Below are 16,428 nucleotides of genomic sequence, written 5' to 3'. Positions count from 1 at the left end.
AGGAAGGCAAATTTACATTACAGCAGAACTGTATTATGTAAAGGGCTAAGCATAGCGCCTGGCACATGATATGCATTTAATCAATTTTAACTTACTAGTAAAAAAAAAAAAAAAGTGTGGGGATTCCTTAAATATCCAAGAAGATTAAGATCATGGGGGCACTGAGGCATCCCAGAAGGTCTGTGCGAAGCATTTAGAATAATACAGGATGAAGCTTTCAGAATGAAAGATGGCATAAACGCTGTAGGTAGGCATGATCAAAACCCTGCACTAAAAAATCTTTTTCTCCATAAAAATCAACTAAGCCTGGAAGGAAATACATCAGATTGTCAACAGCAATTGATGAGACAGGGTAATTTTTTTTCTTTTCTAATTAAAAATTTTTTTAAATTTGTACTTTACTCCTAATTTTGCAAAATCATAAACCTTTTAAAAGCGTAAAGATAACATAAATCACAACTAAAGCAATTTTCAAGAAGCAGAAAAACATCTCAGCCTGCTAACGCAAGCTCTTCACGACCACATGCTCCCTGTCTGTGTCCGGCATGTAAGGACCTGTTTCACCCACAGCTATGAGAGCCAGCACACCCTTCCCTAGGCAGCTTTTTTCCATTAAACACTGTATCAAACACTTCCCTTTCCATCCTGTCTTCAGAATAAAGATTATTTTTAAGGACAAGAATTTTGAAACAGTATAGCTTATGACTTTTACTTTGTATCTAGTAATGAAATTGAGACCATTTTCTTTGGAAATCAATTTGAGAATCAAATTGACATAGCACAAAAATCAATCCTACACTCCCTTTTTTCCTCCCAAGATCAACTGATGGCTTATCAAGGAGAAGAAAGAAAAAGAGGCTCCTTATCGTGAGGCTGCTCATGTTTATTAGGTTCTGAGCCTCTGCAAGACACTCGTCTGGAAATCCGTACTCAGAGTCCGACCCTGACAAGCTTCTGACAAATTGGGATTTCTATGGCTTCGACACCAGGGAAATCCTCAGGAAGGCCTTCACCACCTAGGCTGCCAGGAGAAAAATCTGCCAGATCTGGGACAGGGAGAGGAGATGGTGCCGGCCATCCCTTCCCCAGCTCACCGCCAACTGGTTACCCAAGTGCCCTGTCAAAATGGAAGTTCTGGTGGCGGCCACCACCTAGGCAGAACCTCTAGCCTCTGCTGCCAAGATGGCCATGCCTGAGAACACTGAAATGGGGAAGGAGTTATGGTCCAAGATTAGAGTTTTTAGTAAAGGAATACCTGCTTCAACTTCAACCAGAAGGGGCTGAGTACGCAGCACCTCTCCAGGGTGGGAGAGACCAGTCACAGCGATCTCTGATCCAAGATGGGTCTTCCTCAGCTGGAAACTCAGCCCAGAGCCTCGAGTTCTCGTCCCTCCTCACCCTGGGCCAAGGTGTTCTTGCACATAACACAAGGCTGAGTTAGATCAGAGGGTCACACACTAAAGCCAGGCAGGGAACATAATGAATTGTCCAGGTGTATCAGCCATCACACAGCTCTCCTAGCCTAGCTTTCCCTTGTTTTAATTGTGAGAAAATCATAGGTTTGGAGGTGGGGGGGTCTTGAGCTGTGGCACAGTCAGCTCACAGCTTTGAGCACTAGACTCACTTTCAAAAGGGTCCATGTGCCCTGGAGAACCAGGAGGAGACAAAATAACTTGTGAATCAGATGGGCTCCTTTGTATGAAACTTCCAGGGTAGTACAGGGGAGTTCTGGGGGCTAAAGCAGGCAGAAATGACGATCGAAACTGACAAGGGGAAATCTTACCAGCCTAGAAGCAAAGTCCTGCATTTAGGTTTGAAAGAAAATGAATCATATGAAGCCAGGATGCATTAGGGGACGGAGACAAGACTGCAATTGAAAGCCAGCCCCTAACAGAGAACAACCACTAGTGAGATCCAGCAGCACGCACTAAAAACACCGAGTGAACCTTCTGGAGAAAGTGGAGGATGTCGGGAGCTGGTCAAGGGTCCAGCTGCCCTCATGGTGGTCAGAGCACGCCTAGAAGAGCATGCTCCACCCGGGGAAGGCAAGGACACTGGCAGGGTGTCCTGGGAGAGCCGCAAGGCTGAGGACAGCTTCCTGGAGCCACTGGGAGGAAGATGCAGCTCTGAGAAGGGTAAAGAAAAGATGTGTGAGTGAAGAATACGCTGGCTACCCTCCAAGACGTAAGAACCCTCAGGCAGAGAAGGGCAGCAAATTCAGGCAGCAGAGAGCCACGGGTATGAGTGTGACAGAGGCTGGCCTCTCCAACCACAAAACCTTTGCTCAGTGGGGGTTCTACCCTCTCACAGGAAGTGCCGGCTCAGAGAGGAGGTGGTAAGGTAACAAAACAGGCATCCAGATGGGCCTGGTTGGCCTCAAAATTGCCCCTAGAGCCGTGTTTCTCTAACTTAATGTGCTTAACAACCAGCTGGGGGGCTTGTTAAAATGCAGATCCTAATTAAGTAGGTCTGGGTGAGGCCTGAGATTCTGCATTTCTGGCCAGCTCCCCAGAGATGCTGATGCTACCCGTCCAAGGACTACATTTTGGTAACTAAGCTCTAGGCTACTTTCAAGGCAAAGAGAGCACGTCTTGACCAGGGGAGGGTAGAGAAGCCCTCTCTGTGGTCTAGCCTCCTAAAAGGGCAATCCTGAGGTCAGAGTAGTCTATAAGCCACAAGCGCCCCCAAAGAGGGTGATGGTGGCTCAGGAAGGAGGTGACCATCTGGAGGTACCACAAGCTTAACATGTTGGTTTCTCTCAGTAAACGGTTTCCTGGAGGAAAGATCACGGAAAGGGCGGTGTCAAGCCCTAAGTGTCTGGGTCCCCAACAGGACTCAGCAACTCAGAATTTGTTCACAAACCTGGTTTGTGGAGCAGGAACTAGATACTGACCTGCTGCAAGCGTGTCTAGAATTAATCCACTCTGCCCCACCTACCCCTCCACAAATGCTCTCCGGCTTCCACTCCTCTAGGGGAAAGGTGACTGCAGTCTGAGAGACTCCCCAGCTGTGACTCATCTACAGAATCAAATCTGATCCCTGCAGCGCAGGATTCACGAGGCTTTGACCTCCCCCCTCTGCCCAACCCACATTTCCAAGCCTCACCTCTCTGGAGACCTCCCACCCTTTCCTGTCTCTCCCGTCTCTGGCTTCAGATGTGTCCCCAACTTAACCGGTCTCGACCCTTCCAGATGCAGCCGAGCTTCTCTATCTCCATCGCTTCGGTATTCTCACCAGGATCTGGGTGGCATCTCTTAAAAAGTATTCCTAGTATCACAGGTTTACCGCGGATGTCTCGTCTCGGATGCTAAAGTCCTGTAAGCGCCCCTTTGTCTCCCCCTGCGGCGCCGAGAGCCGTGCGGGGCGCACAGGAAGTGCTCAGAAACTTAGCTCGGGGACAGCAGCCCTGCCCAGAGGAGGCGTCTGGCGCGCAGGGACTCGGCTGGGCTGAGTGAGGGTACCACCATCACCACTCCCAACCCGCAAAGAACAAGGGTCACCAGGTCGGGAGCCTAGAACCCAGAGTTCGGGGCCGGGGAGCCCCTCTACAGTCTTCCGGATCGTGGCCAAACTGACCAGGGCCAGCGCCCCTTGCTTCCGGAGCCGCTCCACGCGCCTCGGGCCACCTACCCCCAGCGCCCTCACCTTGTAAACCTTGCCGAAGGCACCGTCGCCCAGCTCGCCCACGATCTCCCACACCTCGTTGGGGTCCACGTCCCGGCGTACGTGTTCATATTCGCGGGACTTTCTCTTCTCGAAGGTAGACAGTCGCAGGATGCGGCGGAAATTGGCTAAAGCCATGGCTGGGGGCGAGGTGGAGCCGGCTAGCGCTCGGGCTGGGGCTCCGGCGGCCGCGAGGAGGAGGAGCTGGAGGACGCCGCGGCGCTAGGGGGTTCTCCCCAGACCCGCCCTTTCCCGCAGCCCGACCCAGGTCAAGTGCGCCCTGGGCTGCGCGCAGCAGGAGCACCCGGAACCGCGCAGGCGGCCGCAGCCAAGGTCCCCGCCCCCGCTCTGTCCCGTCCCCGGGCCGCCTCCTGATGCCGGCCGCGCTCAAGCCGAGCCCCCGCCCAGCCCTCAAGCTCCCGGACGCGTTCCCGGGACCCGGCCCCGCGCCCGCCCACCCGGCCGGCTCCACCTGCCCCTCTCCGGCAGCGCCCGGAGACCCCCTAATTGGCTGCGGGCGCTCCGGGCTCCGCCCGTCGCCGCAGGGCACTCTGGAAACTGTAGTCCCCCGCGCGCCGTAGCGCGCCCGCGAGCTAAGGACTAGGCTTTGGAGAGCTTTAGGGGACCTTTCGGCGGGACCATCCCGGGACTGGGAGGCCCACCGCGTCTCGTGGCTCCCAAAAGTTTTGTGGGCTCGAGAGGGGAAGCGAATTGATTTTTCTCGAGCGCCCACTGATTGTTGTCCAAAGACCTAGAAGGCGAACCCGCATTAATCATTGAGTCTGCCCCCCAACTACTCAGCGAGGCTGCTTTGCTCGCGCCCACTTTTCAGGTGGGGGCGCCCGGCAGGCGAGGGCACCAGCCCCGGGCTACAGATCCTGCTGGCGGATCCAGTGCAGATTCCTCGGCGCGGTGCTGCCTCCTAGCGCGGGAAGCGCTACGCCGTTGCGACCGTGGCCAGTCCCTGGAGGCCCAGGCTCCCCGGCTTGCTTCCTGCTTCCCAGGGACTCTGCCCCACCGAGATCCACAAACCGGCCAGGGTTACAGGGTTGGGAGAAGAGCTCCTCGGGGACTTATTTATCACATGCTTCATGAAGGCTCTTCAGATACATTTCCCTATTAACCAAAAACTTTCTTATGCTTAATTTCCCAAAAAAAATTTTTTTTTAAATAAGCTCAGTATACATAGAACTGAAGTCTTCCTGCCTAACTCCCCCGCAAAAACAAACAAACAAGTCTTCTTTGATCACCATCATTCTCATCCGGGCTGTTTTTACCTGCCACTGTTAACTGTCTCCAGGGCAGTTACATTTTATCTGAGTCTACTTAGTGGGTTTCCAAAAGGAGAGTGCTGAGGGGTGGGCAGTCTACAACGCTTGTTACAGTAACTCGAGTCTCAAAGAATGTCACACTCCAACCGTCCCTATCCCTACAGAGAATGTCCATGTTGAGGAGTTTTCATCCCTTCCTGAGCAGCAGGCAAACACCAAGTATAGTTCTAAATTTGGAAAGCCACTGCAGAAGCCTGGGGTACTGGTGGTGGTCTGCACAAAGGGCTCCCTGAGTAGTTTGCCAAACACTTTGAAACATCCCCACAGCTTAATGAGTGGTTAGACTGCAGAGAGTCTTTATCACTAAAAGAAGTGATGGTGGTTCGGTGGGAGCGGGGATATAAATGAAACAAGATTGGCCCTGAGTTGACTGATAATAGTTGAAGCTGGGTAATTGTTACACGTAGGTTTATTACTAATTATTCATCTACATTTGGATGTGTTTGAAATCCTCTATTATAAAGAACATCAAAGAAAAGAGAAGGTGCTGGTTATACTAACCAAGTTTCCTGCTTTGTTTTTTGGTTCGTTGATTTGTACTTTGGTCTTTAAAAAGTTCCTTCTCTCTTTGCTTTTATTTGATTGTACTTATTCTAGGTTCTTTTAGTACTTTTTTGTGTATTTAGATTATTTTGTTTTCTCATAAATGCATTTGGGCTATAAATACTCCTCTGAGAACTACTTTGGCTGCCTAATACAGGCTTTCATGTGTACACTCTCTCCATTTCTAAACAGCCTGTGATTTCAGTTTACAGCTGGTTATATTTAGTGACAGAGGGATAATCAAGGTAACAAGAGATTGAGGACAATAAACATCCACAGCAAAGCTGGAGAACTGGAGGAAGCAATTTTAATTTATTGACTCTTTCCTATGATGTTTTGACCTAGGAAATCCTTTATTACCAGAGCTTCTCTCTACCCAACATTCTAGTTCCGAGGCAGAATTCTCTATTTTACTCCAGGGTGCCAGAGCCTTCTGCTTAAAGGGCACCACGATGAAACTGAAGAAAGGATCGTTTCTGTGGTACCTCTATCTGGACAAACTATACTGCTTATTATCCGTGAGAAATGTGAAGGCCTTGGTGGATTATTTCCACCTTCTTGACGTGCACCGCAAGAACACCTTGAATGGTCGGTACTTTCAGAGATGTTTCCTTTGGGTCATTACCCGGTTTTTAACTAATGTGCAGGAAAACTTACAGAAACTGCTTCATTAACAGTTATCTGTTTTAACTTCTAAATGAAGCACAGAGAAAAATCGCCACCTGAGACTGGATAGCAGTTTGGTGAGGAGGATGAAGTTGCTCTGGGGTTAGATTCTGGCTCCACCCATGACTCCCTCATGATATGGAGAATGTCATCTTTTTTAAGTCTCATTTGCTTCATCTGTGAGGCTTCTAATAATGGAGTCCCTCTCACAGTTGGAAAAAGAATAACTAAGTGAGATAATGTATGGAAATACTTAGCTCAGTGCCTGGCCACCATAAGGGTTTAATAAGTGTTCATTACTATTACAGTTATTCCTGGGGGCTGAGTCCCACTCAGGCATTAACCCCCAAGACTCTCCCTCAGCAAGACTTTTCACCTATCGAATGGGAGGTTGAACAGATAATCTGCAAGATCCCTTCTACTTCTTGGTACTCGGGAGTGACCAAAACGTGTTGACGATCTTGACCCTGCCTTTGAGTGCACAAACTAATAGATCAGTTAAAATACTTTAGTTTTTTTTTTTTTTTTTTAAGGACTGGGTTTAAGTAAGGTGTCCTATCCATTCATTGTGACCTGAGAGAGAGAAAAGTCATTTACCAATAGTTTCTTCCATAAAGATTTTTTAAAGAGTTCAAGCTTTATAAAATAGACACCTTCATTTTTTCATACTTTCATGTCTCAGTTTTTCTCTTTACATGTAGATTTATACACAGTATGTCACCAAGTCCCCACAACAGATAATCCAGTCCTAGATAAGGCAACGGTAAGGCACCCAGATGTAAACAGAAGAGCTGGGACTGAAACCCAAGGGTTTCTGACTCCAAAACCCACACTCTGAGTCTCACTGGAGTTTGCTGAGCTGAGTTTGCTCTCCCTGGCAACCAAACCACTCCCTGGTGATGCAACACCTGAGAGGTAAAGTCATGTTCCTGTCTTCTGGTCACCAAGGGACTGGATGATGACCTGAAAGAGTGAAGGCACAGCCTTAAGTTTTATAGAAGAGGGATGAGTTTTGAATTTCTCCTTTTAATTATCTCAAGTGAAAGGCCCAGGTGAAAAGCCAGCTTTTGCAATAAAGTGTCCTGGGTCCCCACTGAGAATCAAGCTCTTCCTCCCACGTACGAGGAGCACTTTGAGACTTTCATTGGTTACGTATACGCATCTGTGTGCTCCGTCGAGCGTACTGCTGGGCTCAGAAACCAAGCCCAGCCCTATCCACTATCTCCATCTCCGCAAGTCCAGGCATAGTGCTTTTCCACACAGCCCAAGGGCAATTAGGGTTTGAGGAATTGTGGAAGGTATCGTGGCAAAGCCAAAACAAACTATTTATTACCATTGCTGGGTCAACAAGCTTTCAACATGACTACTATCTATGTGACTCCTAGGTGTTTAGCATTTTGGAACTGTTTCAGAAAAATCCATCTTGTCTCCCCCTCCCTGGCCCCCGACCCCAACAGATATACTGTTCTACCACTTCCTTAATCATGTAACTGACTTGAAACGGAAGCAGATCACAACTGTGTTCAACATGCTGGACTGGAACGCCGAGGGCGAGATTGGTTTTGACCAGTTCTACATGCTGGTTTGCATACTGCTAGCACAGGAGGTGAGTGACGAGTCAGGCTCTGGGGCAGGGGCAGAGCCTGGCTGCTGCCACCATTTTGCTACAGGTAAAAAGTGCATCAGACTTTTTCTTTTCACTTGGAACAGGAAGGAAAGAAATGAGGGGAGAACTACTTTTGGTTCTTAAATGGTCCACCTATAACCTAGAAATCCCCTAAGGCTACCCAGCCTCCCTCCCCACACTGCCTTCCTAAAGAGCCGGTCTCACCCTGTTGGGTCCCTTCTTGGCATGCCCTTCCTTGCCCGTTTTAGCTGGTGGGTTTTAAATAATCACTGGTAATCCCAAAGCCTCTCTCCCTCAATGATCCCTTTTCAGAGAATTTTCTGAAAGAGATGAATGGTGGAGACGAGAAACGCCCTTCTTCGGGTTCCCACCTTACCTTGCACACACTCCTAGTGTGTATTTACCTATTCCCCACTCCTCGAGGAAAGGCACCGTGTGTCTTCATCATTTTATTACCAGTGCCGCAATTTCCGTAAGTAGATTTTCAGGGAACATGAAGGAAATGCATTCTAGCAACCAGAGCTCTGTCCCGCAGACCTAGTCACTGCAGGGGGCGTCAGTGCCCCCTGAATGCAGGCGCTGGCACAGGACTTGGTACACTGACCACAGAACCCCCTCAACCCTGAGCTGCTGTGACTCTGCCCTTTGTCTTTAAGCTCTCTAGGGAATGGACTAGCGACTGTCTTGATGCAGCAAGTTTAGAAAGTAGCGCCAACAGCACCGTTCCTTTTCTTACATATTTCTCTCAAAATAGAACCACTTGGGAGAGCAATTTATTTTCCGCCATTCCCGGCCTGTTTTTGAGCTGCTTGACGTGAAGGGGGAGCTGAAAATTGGCCCAGCCAACTTCCACACGTACAACTTTCTCTTCAATATTAGAAAACAGCAACTTAGAGAACTCTGCCGTAACTTCGACATCTCAGGTGACCGCGTAAGTGCCGATCCCAACGTGTGGTGTGGCAGCCCCTCTGTCCAAAGGTGGAGGACAATGTCCTGCTACCTACAGGAGAGATGGGTGAGGAGGAGGGTGGGAAAGACCTGCTGGAGCACGTCATGGTGCTGGGATTGGGAAAACTGGAGATTTATAGGCCTGAGGGGGAGAGAGGTTTGAATAACTAACTGCTACGTCATATAACGTGGATAGAAAATTATAGAAATTGCAGAAAAATTTTAAGGACATTTTGTTTACAAGTTTAAAGAAGGAAACATTAACATGGCAGGAGTTGTGGTCTTGGGGGATGGGTTTATAGATCTGAATAAGTAGAAAGGAAGAAATTCTTGGGTGGGAACACGTAAGTAAAAACCCCAGGAAAAAACAACTATGGTAAAGAAAGGGAATCCTGCCTATTTAAAGAGGAAGTCTGTGTTGGGGAAGCAAGTGACAGCTAAGGTTTAAAAAGCTGGCTCTCACTGTGGAGAAGCTCAGATGGCAGCCTGACGCGTCTGGACTTGACACAGAACTAAGAAAGTGACCCTCGGTGCCTTCAGAGTCAACAATAGACTCTCTGTTCCTGGCTCCTAAACTACAGACTATAATTATGTCCTAAATACTGGGCCTCTCTAATAAAGTTTCCAGGTTTTTAAATGTGACATGATTACAGTCCTGCCGTCATCTGAAATAAAGTATCAAATTCTCCCTGAAATAATTTTTCTTTTTTCCCTCCAACATAAGCGTATTAATTACAAGGAATTTAAGCTGTTTACTATCTTCTCCATGGACAAATACCAGGAGAGGCAGAAAGCAAAGAGAGAGAAGAAAGAGAAAGCTCTCATCAAAAAGAAAGCGTCACGTCAAGTTAATGCGAGCCCAAGAGTGAGTCATGGAATAAATGGATCTGAAAGTTTAAGTAATTACAACTTTTAACATATCTAAAAATAAATTTAGAACGTCAAAGTGGATGTCTTTGCGTTTTTACACATGCAAGGTATAGATGAATGCCCCTCAGTCAGCAGGTTCTTAACTTTCATAACCTTTGGACCTCACGTATGACCCACAATAATGTGAAGTAACCACCTTCTCTTTGTTGACACGCCCCAGTTCTGCTGCTGCTTTGCAGATCAACCCTGCCCACTAAGTCCCTCCCTGTGCATCCGCATAATTACCAACTCTCGCCGGGGCTAAGCAGTTGGAAGGTGACGCTTTCCCAGTATTTGTCACTATTGGCCCATGCTTTCGGAATCTTTTCTATCCTCCCAATCCTGAGGCAAAAACAAACTTCAAATGGCAAGTGGTGAAATGCTTCTAACCATAAGGGAAACTGCCTTTTAAGGATATGGGGACTGTGTTCTTCCTAGACTTGAGTTATTCTTCGACCAGTTAGGGGCTTAAGCAACTGGACTGAATCTACTAGGGTAAAATAATTATTACATGCCCTTGTATAATTTTAATTTTTTGTGTAATTAACCCCTTGAATAATTTTTAAGTGTTTTTAGCTCGGGGCTTGTGAATCCTCTCTACCTGGTTGCACTGTGACATTAAGGATAACCACCATTTAGCAAGTGCTTGCTATGGGTAAGGCAGGTGCTTGAGATAAATGACTTTGTCGTCCTAACCCTGTGAATTAGGTGTTATCCTCAACTTACAGGGAGGAAATTGAAGTGTCAAGATCAAGAAACTTATCCGAGCACACGACTTACTAGTGGTAGGACCAGAATTCACATCCAAGATCAATCAATTAGATGCTTGTGCTTAGAGCAAGCGATCTGAGTAACACTCCAGTGTTAGCAGCTTGTTTAGCATTTCATGGCTCAGAACTCCCTTCTGCATAATGCTAATCACCACATCTCCTTCTAGCATAGATTTCTGAGGAACAAGTTTGGCAAGTAAAGAAACACAGCTCCTTTACTACAAACCAAGAATCTGTTAAGGATACATTATGCAATGTAACTGACCGTAAGGCATTCAGCGAGTTCCAGAGCACTGAATAATCACCGAAAATCACTTTGTCCGTGCACCAGACAAGAATATTGCTCAGCTAAGACTGTCTGTTCATGAGTCAAACTTGTTTCAGGAATGAGCTGGTAGTTACCCCCTCCTCCCTGGAAATCATCAAGGTGATTATAAAAAGCACCGTGATCTATTAGATTAAAAAAAAAATCCTTTTGAGAGCTTTTTCATAAACTGGGTGCTTCTAGAATGTAATCAGGAGACTGAGCATTTAGCTCTGAGAGGCGAAACTCAGTGTGAAAACTAAAATTCAGCTGCACCAGTTAAAGTGGTGCTTTGGGGACTAGGGGTACGACAAAGAAGCCAGTCTGTCAGTGTCCACTTTAGGCCTTCTTTCTCAATTACATTATGTGACTTAAATTTTTTTTAAATGTGTATTTGTAGGTGTGCGTCCAGATGCTTCAGTTAAGTTTCACTGTCTCCACAGTGAATTAATCCACTGTGCTTTTAAGGGTAGAGTTTAGACCAAGCACGTTTAGCTATGTTTTCGAATGGCAGTAACACTCTGCATTGTTTCTATGTCACAGCTATGTTAGAATTACTTGGTCAAGAAAGCACGTATTTCTTCAGAAGCCTAGGCAGTAGGTCGAGGAGGAGCACTTGCAGGGGGCAGGTGAACAGCAGGCTTGGCTGAAGAGATGAGTCCAGTTTCAGCCCAGGGCCATGGGACTGGTTCCTCCACAGTCTACATCAGCTGTAAAGAGGAAAGAATCTGAGAGAGGGCTACCTAAGCAAAGTGAAAGAACGTCTCTTGCACTAGTTCTTAGCTCTCACAAGCCTTATGTTAAACACAAAGATTAAAAAAGGCCAAACCAACTTTGCCGACACCTGCTGACATGGGCAGTTACGTCTGTCAGCTGTCCCTACAGAGCAAGAGGACAAAATTCACAGGAGATTGGCTATAGCAAGGGATACAGCCACATTTCTCCTCTTTTCTCTTTTCCATAAGTAAATACTAAAGCGTGGCATTGGAGAATTGGAGGTAGATATGGATATATTTGTTAATCCATCCAATTAGCAACAAAAGGCCATTAAAAAAGTATAAAAAATTATCGTAAAATAGTAGTTTTTTTCACATTGATAAGAAAAAAACATATGAGAATTATTCAATAAGTTGATCTGGTAAAGTGGGATAGCTAACTAGCTATCTGGAAAGAAAATAAGTCTGGGCTATTACTCTATTCCTTGCACCCAAATAAACTCCAGATAATGAAATCATAAAAGAAATACTAAAAACAGACAAATTTTTTTATAATCTCAGTGGGTAAGAATTTTTGAAGTTAGGAGGGAAAAAAAAAGATGCCATAAAATACAAGACTGATAGATGTGACCATGCAAAAACCTAACATTTGCACATGGTAAGTTACACAAAAAACATCATAATACATGACAGAAAATGACTAATCTCCTTACTATAAAAAAATAGAGACTAAAGACCAAAATGCACTAGGAATATGGGCAAACAGACAATTCACAGGAAAAAAGAACAAATGGCCTTAAAATATACAGTAAAATGCTAAATTTTACACAAAGAAAAAAACCCTCAGAAGTAAAAACACAGGACACAGGTTTTTACCTAGATTGTCAAGGATCAAAAAGTCGGTCAAGGGTATAGGAAAGTAAGAGCAGTCACACTGCGTTAGTATTAAACTGTACAACCTATGTGGAGGGCCATTCAGCACCTCTGCTCTCTAAACATGAATACTGTTTCACGTAGCAATGCTCCCTCTTCAGGAGCGTGTTCTGCAGGTATACACAGATGCAAAGATGTAGCTATGGAAAAGGACTTTTCACAGCAGCATGGTTTGCAGCAGCGAGACTGGAAACAGCCAGGCTGACCAGAATTAAGAGTCTGAAATACCATGGCACTGCAAACAATGGAATACCACTGCAGCCGTCAGAGGAACGAAGCGGATCTAGCTCGACCTACGTGGAACAATCTCTAAGATTCGTCATGTTAGAGAAAAATCAAATGTATAGAATAGCACATTTATGGAAAGAAACAGGGTAAGGTGGGTGGATATAGGCATATACACTAGAGCAGGGGTTCTCACGCTGGGATCCCCAGACTAGCAGCAGCAGCAGCACCTGGGAACTTTTAGAAATGCGAACGACTGGGTCCAACTCACACCTACTAATTTGGAACCGCTGGGGGAAGAGCCCAGCAACCTGCGCTTTAATAAGCCTTCCAGGTTACTTCTGTTGCATGCTCAAGTCTGAGAACCACCGTGCTCAGAGTATTTTAAAGAGACCCAGGAAACTGGCAACAGCTGTCACGTCTGGGGAGAACAAGCAGGAGATGAAGAACAGGAGTGGAAGAGAGGCTTTTCACTTTGGTAGCCTGGATTTTTTTTCCCCATGTATCACCTATTTTGATCCAAAATGGATCAAGAAATGAGCTCAGTGCTTCTGAAAAACTGAATTATGAGCTTTGGTTTACAACATGATTCTTAAAAATGAAAAAACCAACAACCCAATATCGACCAAGATTTCAATGCAGCAAATAAAGCATATCTAACACTGACCATGTATAGTTTAACACAACAGAGCCTAAGTTTGGTGATAATGAACTAGCTATTTACTGAGCCGAGGTTTTGAAAAGAGGGACAACCTTTTTAAAGGTTTTATCAGAATGAAGCAGATTACTCTTATTGTGGAGAGTAATAAAAACTAAAAACCCAGAATAAAGGCAAAGACAAAGGAAAAATTGAACTTTTTTTTTTTAAAAAAAGCACAAAAACCCTACATACTAAAATTGTACACATCAAGTATTGGTCCAATCTTATACCAATCTATTTACAATTAAACAGCACCATGGTTTTCTTACCTAGGTTAGTTAAACATGCCCAGAAAGTTGTTATTCAATGTGTATGTTCCTTTAAAATAAACTGAGCTCTTAAGAGAGCTCAAATCCTCAACAAACAAAAAAACTTTTACCAACCATAGATTATTGTATCACAAAATTTACTTAAGAAAAATAGATTTGAACACTTCTTTCTTTCCAGTCGACAAACTTTGAGAGATGTTGCTATTCAATGTGGCACACAAAATAACAAAGAAACTTTCTGATGACAGGGCATTATATATTGAAATACCCTTGTGTACCTCCACTTCCACATACAAAAATACTCCTTTGGAATTAATGCTGCTGTCTCCTGTTGAATTTAGATCCAATTATCAGCAAACCTAAATTAGATGTAGCCACAATCTTTAAAATGATTGCATAAAAAAAGAGAAGTAGTTAAAGCTCTCAGAAACATATGTTACAATTATAGATATTATGTCTAATTAGGCTATAGGAAATTGAATACCATTTTAAACATTACATTCAAACTGATTAGCAGTTTTGTTTTGCTATTAAAATTAATAATGGTGCTTCACATCCAAAATAGGTGTGGAGGTTTATTTCCCATTTGAGAACATTAAGTGCCTTCTTGCCTCTATTTTCCATCTCATGGATTTTCAGGGGTTCACACAGCAGGTGGGAGCCCTCTTCTCACTTATGGAATTAACTTTGTAACAGCTCCAAATTAAATATAATCCTTGGTAGCTTTTTAGCAGTCACAGTACAGAAGAATCAGGTTATCTCACTGAATTTGTCAGTTCTCTAATCTAGTCTGCATATGGTTCTTAACATGCCTCTTTGCTAGGAAAGATGAGAGAGGAAAACTCTCATCCACCACAACCAGAGGTCACATAGAGCTGTGGGAAACACTGAAGTACAGAAGCAACGTTTCAGCATCTGGTCTCACTGCTGATGTTTAAGTGATGACAGTAATCTTTCACACTAGTAAATTGTAAGTCGAAATTTTTTTCAAAAGATTGAAGATAGGCACAATTATTCCAGGCACAGATAGAATGGGTTCTCCTTATACCCTCTCCTGCAAACTCAGGGAGAAGAGATAATTTCTTATCCTCTTAACAAGCCGTACTTGATTCCCTGCATCCCCTGGCCTAGGATCCATGCAGCTGGGGGCACAGTTAGCTCTGAGAAATTCCAAACAGAGTGGGTAGATCAATGAAGGTATTATATAGTAGTGATCTTCTAAACCTGGTTATGAAAACAACTTCATTATAAAGACATTTCAAAATACTTCTGCAGCAAGAGGACAAGAGACTTTTCAACTAAGTACCAGTTGAAAATCAGAGATCTGAATTCACTGACTAAATTATTGCCTAGTGTTCCAGAAAGGTGCTGGCACCAACGTGCTGGAAGGCACCAAAATTTAGTGTGAATGTAAAGTAAGGAGCTCAACATATGGGGATGAGGCAAGCAATACTGAAACACAATTTGCCAGTCTCTACTCCTTTATGGCTAAACATTAACTGAGCTAAGAATTAAGACCAGAAAAGAAGGGAACCTCAAATACTGCTCTTTTTGTTTCCATTTTTAAAAGCTCAAGTTTTATAACTGTTACCGGTGATTCCTGGAAATTGTATTCTAATTTTTAAGAATTCTGTATTCACAAGGTGCTTGGTGCTGTTCTTCATGGATGTGGTGTTCTATTTACAGTCCGAATCATTTAAATATAGCCATCACATAGTTGTTGGGTATTTTAAAATAAATGGTTATCTATTTCTTAACTGCCTCTCAAATTAGAAATTGTAATTACATGAGTCTCGAAGGCTGGCTCTTTGTGTTTTATTAATTATTTTTGTTGGTCTCCATCACAGATGGAAGTTTTCACTGGTAATTCCTCAGAACTAAATTCATTCATACGGAATTCAGAGCAGTGAAAATAAATTTCACGCCTTAGAGTAGGAAATGCTAACAACAACGAAAAGGAGCAGGAGGGACCTGGGGGCAGTCAGCAGGCCAGCTCAGTTCTCCACTGGTGTCGGGTTTTGCAAAGGCTGGCTCATTATAACCTGTACAACGTAGTCCTTTGGGATCTTCAGCTCTTCCAACTTCATTTTGTCGGTGAGCGGTCGACCAGAGAAGAACCACCGCTGACTACTCGGTTCCACTCCTTCTGCTGCATGTAGCCGCCTCTTCATGTGGTACACTGTGTCTGTGCTGCGGACCACGAGTTTGAGGTCTTTGCCAGTGGAAAGGCGCAAACGGAGCTGAGATTCATATCCAGAATTGGGCGGTGGCTCAGGAATATCCAGAGTCTCTATGTCACTCTTTTCCTCTATCATGTTGATTGGTGGTGCCAAGCAGTAGACTGGAAGCTGGTATCTATTTCCCAGTTCATCATAGCACTCTGTAAGTGCACCTTCAGAAAGAGAATATATGAGAGTTTAATCCAAATGAATGTATTTTTGTTTACATCTTGCAAAATGCTCAAACATCTCTTGCCAGCTTGCCACTCACTGTAGAGGAAAAAATGCAAAATAAGGCCGATCTGTCAGCTGATCTTCAACGATCATCATCAAGGCCCACGACCAACTACTTGAGTGTTTATCGAATTTTACATTAACCAAGACACTGGCTCCTTACCCCCCCTTCTAAGTCATTTCATACCTAACTCACACTTTGAAAAGAAAAGAAAAGAAAAGAAAAGAAAAGAAAAGAAAAGAAAAGAGAAAAGAAAAGAGAAGAGAAGAGAAGAGAAGAGAAGAGAAGAGAAAAGGAAAGAAAAGAAAAGAAAGCACATAAAATTCAAATTTACTAATAGTAACAATGCTTAGACTAAATTACAGGAGAT

The 16,428-nt window shown here is 44.7% G+C and overlaps 3 protein-coding genes across 5 annotated transcripts in view; 1 reads left to right on the top strand and 2 right to left on the bottom strand.

Moving 5' to 3' along the window:
* The window catches only part of STK10 (serine/threonine kinase 10), a 106,270-nt gene extending 102,251 nt beyond the window's left edge, over positions 1-4,019 (bottom strand). The window contains exon 1 of the mRNA XM_074350289.1: positions 3,646-4,019. Coding sequence (XP_074206390.1) covers positions 3,646-3,801 — 156 coding nt within the window. The 5' untranslated portion in view covers positions 3,802-4,019. The remainder of the gene's footprint in view (positions 1-3,645) is intronic.
* A 231-nt stretch (positions 4,020-4,250) lies between these two features.
* On the top strand, positions 4,251-10,116 carry EFCAB9 (EF-hand calcium binding domain 9). Its single transcript, XM_010972314.3, has 4 exons — positions 4,251-6,125; positions 7,661-7,809; positions 8,585-8,761; positions 9,503-10,116. Exons 1-4 carry the CDS (start codon positions 5,990-5,992, stop codon positions 9,692-9,694), a joined length of 654 nt encoding a protein of 217 aa, XP_010970616.2. The 5' UTR covers positions 4,251-5,989; the 3' UTR covers positions 9,695-10,116.
* A 3,363-nt stretch (positions 10,117-13,479) lies between these two features.
* Positions 13,480-16,428, bottom strand: part of UBTD2 (ubiquitin domain containing 2) — a 40,805-nt gene continuing 37,856 nt past the window's right edge. For all 3 annotated transcript variants that reach the window (XM_074350299.1, XM_074350300.1, XM_074350298.1), the window contains exon 3: positions 13,480-15,996. In XM_074350299.1, coding sequence (XP_074206400.1) covers positions 15,599-15,996 — 398 coding nt within the window. In that variant the 3' untranslated portion in view covers positions 13,480-15,598. The remainder of the gene's footprint in view (positions 15,997-16,428) is intronic.

This window comes from Camelus bactrianus, chromosome 22 (assembly GCF_048773025.1).
Source record: "Camelus bactrianus isolate YW-2024 breed Bactrian camel chromosome 22, ASM4877302v1, whole genome shotgun sequence".
Lineage (NCBI taxonomy): Eukaryota > Metazoa > Chordata > Mammalia > Artiodactyla > Camelidae > Camelus > Camelus bactrianus.
Note: the sequence above shows the minus strand (reverse complement) of the source record. Positions and strands in the feature narration are given on the sequence as shown.

Excerpts from the sequence above, each read along its gene's own strand:
- EFCAB9 (XM_010972314.3), top strand. The coding sequence starts at position 5,990 with ATGAAACTGAAGAAAGGATCGTTTCTGTGGTACCTCTATCTGGACAAA. Across the intron at positions 6,126-7,660 it reads CCGCAAGAACACCTTGAATG|ATATACTGTTCTACCACTTC; the intron begins GTCGGTACTTTC and ends CGACCCCAACAG. Across the intron at positions 7,810-8,584 it reads GCATACTGCTAGCACAGGAG|AACCACTTGGGAGAGCAATT; the intron begins GTGAGTGACGAG and ends CTCTCAAAATAG.